At 42.0% G+C, this 10,755-nt stretch overlaps 1 protein-coding gene across 4 annotated transcripts in view; it reads right to left on the minus strand.

Annotated features, from left to right (window-relative positions):
• The window catches only part of SMURF2 (SMAD specific E3 ubiquitin protein ligase 2), a 95,012-nt gene extending 88,534 nt beyond the window's left edge, over positions 1-6,478 (minus strand). For 2 of the 4 annotated variants that reach the window (XM_081027173.1, XM_081027175.1), the window contains exon 1: positions 5,976-6,478. In XM_081027173.1, the coding sequence (XP_080883299.1) occupies positions 5,976-6,027 (52 nt within the window). In that variant the 5' untranslated portion in view covers positions 6,028-6,478. The remainder of the gene's footprint in view (positions 1-5,975) is intronic. The other 2 variants (XR_013991838.1, XM_081027174.1) reach the window with 2 other exon arrangements.
• Positions 6,479-10,755: the final 4,277 nt, after the last annotated feature.

The following is a 10,755-nucleotide window of genomic DNA, read 5'->3' on the forward strand; positions in this document are numbered from 1 at the left end:
ATTCTCAGGCAGATCAGTACGGACAAAAACTAAGACCCTAACAGATATCATATTTCCCAGAAAATAAGACCGGGTCTGATATTAATTTTTGCTCCACAAGACACATTAGGGCGTATTTTCAGGGAATGTCTTATTTTTTCATGTACAACAATCTATTATTCAAATACAGTCATGTCATTTTCTTCTGGAACATCGTCATAACGTACTAAATGCGTCCATCTGGCTGATGATCTTCACTGGGACTTATTTTAGGAGTAGGTCTTATTTTCAGGGAAACGCGGTAACAAGGACAGGGCCAAACAAGTCAACAAAGAGGAATATAATTAATAAATAGGAAAATATTCAACTTCACGAGTAAATGTTTAAAGACTAACTGCCATGAAATTAGCAAAAAAATTGAAAAACGAGAGTCAATGCTTATAACAGAATAATGAAAAGGGACATTTATTTATCCATTGCCGCTCTGAATAGGCACAATTCTTTTAGGAAGCTGCCTGAGAAAAAAAATTAATCAAGAACCTTAAAAAGACTTCAAAAACCCTTGAACGCAATAGCACTTTCTATGGAAATATCCTAAGAAAATCATCTTTTAAAAAACATTAAAAAGCAAAATTATCTACACCAAAATGTTTAGAGCAATTATCTGTAATAAAATTTGGAAATAAAAGTGAAAACGATGTTGGGTATCCGATGGACATGCATCCTATTTGGGAGACCACCTCAGGGATACTGTGGATACCTGACAATGGCATTGTACACCAGAAGCTAAACATTAATGAATGCCAACTATAATTTTATATTTATAATGTGATGGTTCAGTGTGAGGTCGGAGGGATAGTGGATGGGGGGAGGGGGGTTCACAGTGTGAGGGATATAAATGATGAACGTCTAAGTATTACCTTGTCTTGTACACCTGAAACTAATAAATAAAAAAATAAAAAATAAAAAATAAAAAATAAAAAAAATTAAAAAGTGAAAACGAGAAAAACACATGAACAATGGTTGCGGTCACATCCCTTTAACTGGTTATCCTAAAATCAGTCTTCTCAGTTCCCATCCCAGTCCATCCCTACTGCCCCAAGATTGTTTCTAAACATTAAATATATCAAAGCTTAAAATCTTTCAATGGTTCCAACCCTTTAAAAAAAAAATTAAACTTCTTGGCAAAATATAACAAGGTCCTAAATGGGTTTGTCCCTGTCGATAGCCTCATTTTTTGCCACTCACACCCAGTGCATTAGCCGTAAGGAACACATATAGAATTACACAGAACTACTTCCATGTCTTCAGCATTGGTTCAGTAATACGCCAAAACCTCTTAATCCATGCTGAAACAAGGATTCTGCCTTCATGGAGTTTACAGACAGAAACACAATGCCCTGCAGTGAGCTCAGAGGAAAAGCCAATTCAAGTCAAGGGAAGGCCTATGGATAAGGGTAATCCTGGAGATGAGCCTTAAAAAATGAGCAAGGATCTCAACGCTAATTCCAAATAAATGGAAAGTATTTATGTTTCCACACAAAATCTTGTAAGTTTGTAACAGACTCTCTAGACAACTTAGGTTCTGATGTGTACTTAACCTCTCCAACTTTCTCCTATCTCTTAGAGCTACTGTGAGAATTAAAAGTGATAATAGGTATAAACTTAATACAGTATCTGGCACTTAATAAGCATTTAATACGTGTCAGTCATATGGAAACACATAACAATGCTGATTGCAAAAGTTTATTTCAAGGGTCGGGTATTCTTAGAGAAAGTAACAAAAACAAAATGAGGGCAAAGCAGTTAAGAACAGGGTTAAACAGCATATCACCACATAGCCAGGGTCAAACAGGTCTCTCTACACACCACAATGATATCCTCACACTACAGCACAATAATTTATACTCAAAATTATGCAGAATCGTAAATAAAATACTAACTTCTGTTAAGTATGGTCTATTTGAAAGAAGTAGGGTATATCACATCTTTAAAAACTTTCAAAATCTTTAAAAGACATCAAAAATGGCTAAACAGAAATCTTGTGTGCCTAAAATGTAGCCCTTCATTTACTTTAAAAATTAAGTCATATGCATATTCAGCATATGAATATGCTAAATTATATGCTAAATAAATGATGGTAGTAGTTGTGATAGTTACAATTCAAGAGGAAAATACACACACACACACACACACACACACACAAACACACACACACACTTGATTCACAAATGAAAACTAAACTACATGAAGCACCTAGGCAGGTTCAGTATGAAGGTTAAGGTTAGACTGGAAGAGATAATGTGAAGAAAAAAGGAAGGCGCTAAGCCAGATTGGCTTCCTCTTCAGAAACCAAGAAAATAAAATGAACTGCGGATATTCAAATCACTAACACCCCTAGAAAAAGTCATTATGGTTTACAGGCACATTCCTACTTAAAAACCCGTGAGTTATGATCAAGTTGCAATTTTTAAAGCCCTGAATCAATAAAATATGGAAGAAAATACTAAGATGCCATCATATCTAAAATGAGACTTAAAGTTAATTTTCCCTCAGCGATAGACAAGGTTAACCTCATTACTGCCAAGAGTTTTATAAATTAATAACATGAGGAGCGTACAAAAATATTTAAATTACAAAAAGGCTCTGGAGAAGTAATCTGTTATTTCTCCAGATCTAAGTATTTTAAATATTAGAAATTATACTAAACTGCTTTTTCCAGTCTTTGGTGGTCAAAAACAATGATATAAAACAAAAATTACCCCCAATTCTTTACTATAACCAAATACAAAGAATAGGTTCTATCCAAACCATTTTAAGAAAAGCCTAGATCAGATATTCATAAGTATAATGCATACAAATTTCACATTTTACAATCAATTTGCTCTAGAAATACTTGCGGAAACTGATAGCTTTACCATAGGGCCCATTTTAATGACCAAGTGTTAATGTGTCATAAAGAACAGTAGCTTGATGGACCCAATCAGATTTTAACCACTAATGGCCTGAGGAATCTTAAATTTAGTATTAAATTAGCCCTGCCTTCTTAGCATCAACAAATACCAAACAGTTCACTAGTTGATTGTGGTCTTAGGAATAATATGTGGAAAAGTCTAATATCTGTTGTGGGCAGAGATCTCATAGCTCAAATATTTCTTCTCCTTCAGTTTGTGTATATGTGTGTCTGAGTGTGTGTGTGTGTGTGTGTGTGTACATGCGCGTCATCATGCAAGAAGTGTGTGTGTGCGTGTGTGTCATCATGTAAGAATTGTTCACACCTTTCAGTAAAGGGGCAACTCTGTATTAAGGATATAATTGAGTAACTACAGTTCAGAAAGCACCTTGAAATCAAAGACACTTTATAAATTTAAAATAGTGGTATGGTATTAACATAAAGCAAAAACCAAAAATTTTAAAGCATCCTCCAGCCCCAGTATATTGTAAACCAAATACAAGATCGCTGTGGGATCTAATTTTTTTTTTTAATAGTGATTTTCCTCTATTATGGAATCCGGATCTAAATGAACTGTTAAACACTTAGTCTAAAGGTATGCCAAACATTTCTTAAGGTCTTAACAAAGAATCAACTTTTTAAAAAAAAACAAAACGAGGCCTAGGTTAAATATTTTATTTGGCTTCTCAAGATGGACTGAAAAGTTGGGCACCAGCTCCAGACCAATTCCTGGACACACATCAAACACAGCCCTGTCATTTATCCAGTCAGTCAAAACAATCTTTTCCATCTAACCCTTTAATGTTTATGTCCTAAAAAGCTGCTAATTGAATCCAGCTCTTGAGATCTATTTGTTAAAATATATACCATCTAATTTGTAAATGAACAAAAATGAAAAATATATGTTAACTTTCCTGGCAAAACAGAAGAACATTCACCATATGTAACCAAAAGGGAGAGGGCGATGTTTTTAATATTTGAATAGTTTTCTCTTAAAATATGACAGAGACAAATTCCCAACCATTTTAAGAAATTGAGAGTACCTCAACTGTTTTTACAATTAAGGGGACACAGTATATTTCAAATTCCTCAGAAAAATCTAAAAATACAAAGTCAGTCCATAAATTGTCATGTCCCTCACCCCCCCAAAAAAATAAGTGTAATCTTTGCTCCCAACTTTACTCATGAATTTTTATAATGTATCATTTGCAGTCAGGAAACCACAGATAAACACTTTTAGATCTATTGAGTCACACAAAAAAAACCTCAAACTCATTTTATCTGCAGAAAGTAAAAATCCCTGTTTTCTTCCTCATTTTCACATTATGTATATAGGCTAGAAGGAAGTAAACGGCCAATAGCCTATTTTTGATGCTTTCTGCACACCTGGAGTCACAGGTTCTTTCCATAATCACTGACACAGGACTGACTCTGCAGAGGAACAGCAGTAGATAAAACTCTAAAGCAACAAACATCTCTCATAAAGGTTTCCATTGATTCATATGAAAATAAGGAAACTGAATGGGGGAGACAGGCATCCCCTAATCCAGGTTTTCCATTAAGAAACACTCAGTTAATGCTTCTTTGCAGTTTTCCCTAGGAAAAGTAAAACTGTCATGAAAGAAATATATTTTTTTAAATTGCAGCCAACATACACTCAGGCTCAATTCTCAAATACCAAGTTCACTGCAAGTCTTTATCTCAAAAGTTCAGCCAGTGGACTGGGATGTAACACACAAGCATCCAATTACAAAATTAGTCCATATAAATCTCAAAGTCTAGCGCAGGCAAACATAATTACAGTTTATTCTTACACACGCACCCACCCCCCCACCCCCACCCCCACCCCCAGATCCTCAGGAAAATGATCTTTCTCACCCCACATCCAAATACCAACGTGGGTAATGTATTCATAGCGAATGGTGAAACTAGGATAACGATGCTGATTTCAATCACCTTTTTTTCAAACCAAACATATTTGTTCCTTAAAATGAGGCAACACGACCGTGTAAGAATACAAAAATAATAATAATAATAATAATGGCACTGTAAGCATCAAGGACCTGTCATGTTAACGATTTAATGCACTTGGACTCACACACACTTGGTTCAGAGCAGCCTTCTATCTCGCAGCCCCTCCAGACATTCTTTTCCACTTAGAAAAAGGAAAGCGGAGGGGGGTGGGGGTCGGAGAAAACACTCCGCCTGAAAGTTTGTGTGAGCACATCCTTAGACATGTACCCCCCCCCCAAAAAAAAAATAAATAAATAAAAAAGTGTGCTTGTAAAGCCGGTCTCGAGTTAGCAGCGAGACACCAGGTCTGCGGCCTACAAGGAACATCCCAGAACACGCCGCCCTGCAATCAAACACTTGCAAAACGCAGAGCGCACGCGAAGCCGGAGTCGCCGGGACCAGGCAGACACACCGGAAAAGCCCACCTCCGTCCCCCTCCCTCCCAAGGACGTGCGTTTCAGGTGCGTGGCCCCGGCCGCCGAGACTGGCAGCAGCAAGTGAAGGTTCTGCACGCGGGCACGAGTGGGCGAACAAGTTAACAACGAGGGCGCACACACACGCACACACACACGCACACACGCACCCTCCCGCTAAGCGCTCCATCTTTAAGGAGTGTTTACGGCGCGCAGTCCACCACCGGATTCAGTAATCCCCGCGCGGGAGCTCCTCATCCCCTCCACGACCCGCCTGGGCGGCCGCCCAGGGGCCGCTCCCCGAGGCTCCGGGAGACCGCGCTCCTCGGCCAAGGCTTGTCCACCTCAAATCTGCCTGGAATTCCAACCTGGGTCCCCCTCCCCTCAACAAAAGACCCCCCCAGTCACCCTTGGCTTTTTAAAGAATTTCCCAACAGGGGCGAGTGGTTCTGCCGTGACGCTCCCTGAACTAGGCCTTCCCACGTCCCCGACCCCACACTCACCAGTGAGCGCGACCCTGGCCCTCCCCAAGGCCACAGACACCCCCCGCCGGCTGCCCAGCCCGCGGCTGCCCCGGCCGCGTCCCGCCGCCCGCGCGCCCCCCCGCCCCCCCTCACCTGTCAGACGCAGTTTGACGGGCCCGTTCCTCCGGCCCCCGGGGTTAGACATGTCCCCGACGGCGGGGGCGGCGGCGGCGGGGCAGCGGCCGCGGCGCGGGGCCGGCAGGCGGGGCGGGGGCGACGGCGAGGCGCGACAGAGTCACCACAGCGGCCGGGGCTGGGGCCCGAGCAGCCGGCGCCGCGGCCGCCACGGCCGGAGGGTCCCGGATGTGCCGAGCGTCGTCGCCATGAGCCGCGGAGGGAGCGGGACGCCGAGCTCCCCCCTCCTCCCACTTCTCCTTCCTCGGCCCGGGCCGCACAACAAAGCGGCAGCCGCGGCCCGGCGCGCCGCCTCCGCCCGCGCCCCCGCCGCCTCCACGCAGCCGCCTGCGCCTTTCCCTCCTCTCGGCTCGGCGAGGCCCCGGAGCCGACGGGGCTGGTCGGCTGGGGCGGGCGGTGCTCGGCGGCGCCGGAGCAGACTCAGGGATCGGCCGCTTCCTCCTCCACCCGCCCTCTTGTCTGAGCAAACCCGGTCCTGCGGCCGCCACCGCCACTCGTCGGCTGCGGGGGGCGGGGAAGAGACGGGAGGCGGGGCTGGCGGGGCGGGGCGGGGCCGGAGGGCGGGGCCTGGGCGGGCGCGCGCTGGTGCCCGCGGCGCGGGGGCGCGAGGCCCGGCTCGGCCTAGGCGCCCGCGGTCAGGGAGGTGTTCCCTGCAGCAGAGGGTCTCACGCAGAACTTAAGGAGGGAGTCGGCAAAGGAAATAAGTGGCAGCGCGGAGCTCTCTGAACAAGGAGGGGCTTAGTGTCCGGCCCACTTAAGGAGAGCTTTTGTCCGTGCAGCGCGGACTCCATTTATTAGTCTTCCACTGCGCGCAGGACTCTGAGAGCATGGGGCGAACAAGGTTAGCACCGCTCCCTCTGGGAATGTAGCTTCGCTGAGGGAAAAGACACTATTTCCATACCGAAGATGCCAGCCAATCCCCAGGGATGTTTTGCTCCTGGTATCGTAGTTGCCACTTCCATCCAGGACTCACCTGGTGAAGATCAGGTTACCTGCCTGCTCGGGCTTTTTCCAGCTGTAGCACATGGATAGAAGGATAATAATAATACTGCCTTAAAGGATTATTAACAAGATAAACCTTGGAGAGCAATATGTGAAAAGCTTTTCATACAGTACTGTATGTCGTTATCTCTGGAGGAAAAAAATTAAAAATGAAATAATAAGTGTACCTGAGCCTTTGACTCTGTAATTGCACTCTTGGGATATTCTTGACATATAATAATACGGAAGATGTTACTTGTAAAGTTTGGTTAATAACAAAAGGGGGATTGAGCAAACAGTCTGGTGAATTATATTACGTCAACCTCATGGATTTTTATGCGCCCATTTAAATGACAATTATGAAGATCATCTAATGTGGAAGAGTTTAGAAATAATCAAAGTTTAAAAGCAGGATAAAAAGTTGTATGTATGCATTCAAAAGTATCCAGCACAATGAAAACTAAGGATAACAGCATGAGGGATTTTTTGTGTGCTTTGTTTAAGGCTGTTATAACATTAATGCAATTTTAAATGTTCAACAAAGTCTAATATATTTTAATCCTAAATCAGTGTCAATTGTAATTTTCAATTCATCAGTGATGTCACTTCATTCTCCAGGTGAAGTTTCCTCCAAGAGCATCTCATCAGTCTGAATACAACCCTACAACAAAAGTGATTATATGAAGTTCTGACAGTCAGACTAGAAATTCATTCAACAAATACTGATTGCCTACTGTATGCAAAACAGTGAACAAAATCATTTAGAAATGCTTCTTTGTATTACAGAGGCTTTGAAGATACACTAACCAATTTGAGCAACAGACACTATCACAATTTAAGAGACTGGAAGGATAATAACAATAAAACTTAGCAAACTGATACATACATACATATTTGTCTCATTCTCATGGCACACACTATTCCCAACCACCCACTAACATAATTTGTAGCGTTGTATTAGGTATAGAAGTTAGAATTTCAGAACATGATAGGGGGAGCTGGGGAGACGGCCTGTTGAGAATTTTAAAGCAGTACATTCAAATATGTCAGTGACAGTACAGAAAAATATATACACACTTAATATGCAGGTAAAACTCTGTTTAGGCTTGCCTATGTGTAAGTTTAAATCTTAACTGTTTAAAACAAAAGATTAAGATAAGAATGATGCTTTAAAACCATTCATACTGTTAAGGAGAGCTAAACTTTCATTTGGTTACATGTTACATTAAATGCATAGCATTGCTTCATAATGGCAACAATTTAGTCATTTATGAGGAAAAAAGAGAGGAACAACAACTCTTAGGGAATTTACCCTTTTCTTTCTTCCTAAAATAGAAATCCACTTTCAATGTAAATTGTACCCATACATATCTCTAATGGGTATGGGAACTGCAGAAAATCTTTTCAAAGCCTTTTTATTCCCTTATGACTTCCAATTTGCTCCCTGTAGAACTGTGCACCTTTTATCAAATCATTATTTTAGGCATCTGTCTCAAGTATACTAACACCACCTATTTCATACCAATAAAATGCTTTTTTCTATCAATACCACTAAATAGAACCTTCCAATGAAAATGCTGTAACAACTCATTAAATAGCATTTTTGAGCAAAAGTTTTAAACTTTTTCATTAGCATATTTTAACCACTTAATGTTGCACTCTTTATTATGGTATCCTAGACGAGAGGTAGAAATCAACACCCGGTTATAAGAATATTTAAAATCTTTTGTTTAAAACATGTTTCTGTTTTCCAAGGCTAATGTTAAATTTCATATGACTTTGTAAGAAAATGCTTACCATCTGTAGTTGGTATTTTTTTCTTCTGCTCCAGCCATTAATATATTTTTTACACAGAAGAGTTGTCTCCAGTAATAAAAAATCTGTCTGAGGTAAGGTTATGGTAATAATGTGAAGCTATTTTTGTAGTATAAATTTCAAATGTAATAGTTTATGCGCCATGGAAAAAGCAAATATCAGGCACTCAGCAGTTTCCACCCCTGCTTAAAATTCACCTTTTTTTAATCTTTAGAACACCATGAATTGAATTTAATATTTACTTCTAGCTTCCTCTGAATTAGCTTATAAGTGATGAAGCGGCCAGCACTGCCCCCGTGTACTTGCTGTTGTCAAGCTGACCCTTCCTCCCCCATCTCTATTATTTCCTCTGCCTCTCCCATGTCCTCAAAGTTAGGTTCACTAAAAACCCCAATGGGCAGTCCTGACCTGACATGGTTTAGGATTAGGTCACATTCCAAGCTATTTTCCGTGATCCCTTCCCTGACCCCCTTCCCAGAAGACCTGGTACCCAATAATGGAAGCTGAGGTCACATCTGGGACCTGTCTCTCTCCACATCTGGGCTCCCCCATGCCACTCACCTCACCTCTTGCCTTCTCGGCCTCTACCTTAGTGTACTAAGGCGGATTCCCCTTCTGAAGGAATCTGCCCTCACCTATTGCTCTAACATAATGTCCTCGGCTCTATCCCAGAGATACTGATTCAACAGGTTGGGGTGGGGCCCATGAATTTGCATTTCTAATGCTGCTGGTGGGGAGAAACCACTTTGAAAACCATTGCCTTACACCAGGGATGAGTGGCCTTGCTTGTACTGGATGAGCTTGACCTCAGCTAACTGATCCCAAAGGTGGATGGCTGACCATCCACCGATGGTCAGATTTTCTCAAAGCCGATCAGATTTTCTCTTCTTGGAACATGAAATGGGGACACTAGGAGACAGTGGTGGGGAGCTGGGTTGAGAGATGACAGAGTTAGCAGCTGAGGACACCATTTTAACATTCAGGTAGATAAATAAAAGAGGAAATAAGTGTGTAAAAAGATACTAAAAAGCAGATAGAGAGAAGAGATAAGAGGCTTCATAACCCCAAAGAGAGAGACAAAGAGAGTGACTGTCTGACATATTTCCTGCAGGGACTCCTGGCTCAAGTGTGCCTTCTTACAATTCATTTCCAAGGGATTTTACTGTGCAGAATAACCACCCCACACCTTACTTAAGGAAGTTTAAGTGGGTCCCTGTCCCTTGCATTCACGTTGTCTCCACTTAGAACACCTTTTCCTTTTCAGGCATGTCCTACGCTCTTCCCCAAACATCCTTGATTATCTGCCTTACTTCCCCAGCACTGAGACTCACGTGCAACGCAGCCTGTGACTTACATCCACCGTTGAAGGGCAGCACTTCTAGAATCTAGAGAGGCCTAATACATATGTGGCTATTGTGCTCATGAAATATGACTGATGATGTGCTTGCTGCAAGTATAAAATGCATATTGGATTTGGAAGACTTAGTATGGGAAAAAAGATGACAAAAATATCTTAATATTTTTTATATTGATGCCATATTAAAATGGTAATATTTGGGATCTATTGAGTTAAATAAAATATATTATTAAAGTTCAGGTCCCCATTTCATTTTCCTTTTTTTAACATGACTACTTGAAACTACAAATGTGACTCACTGTGTACGTCCATAGAATGGTGGTAATCTAGCCAATGATGGCCATCCCATCCATCTATTTCCAGAAGGTTTGCCACCAGCTGGATCCCCTGACCAGTGGGCTCCGGGCTCTGCCCAACATCAGACTTTCCCTGCATCCCTCTTTAGACCTTTTCTTACCCACTCAGCTCTCCAACCAATTTCTACAGCTAGGTCAGTTCGATAGCAACTATCTCACCCTAGTGAGAGTAGGAAGATATCCTCCAAAAAGATATGATGACGTCCTATACTCCATCCCCTGTGCCTGT

The sequence above is a fragment of the Rhinolophus hipposideros genome (genome assembly GCF_964194185.1).
Source record: "Rhinolophus hipposideros genome assembly, chromosome: 20".
Classification (NCBI taxonomy): domain Eukaryota; kingdom Metazoa; phylum Chordata; class Mammalia; order Chiroptera; family Rhinolophidae; genus Rhinolophus; species Rhinolophus hipposideros.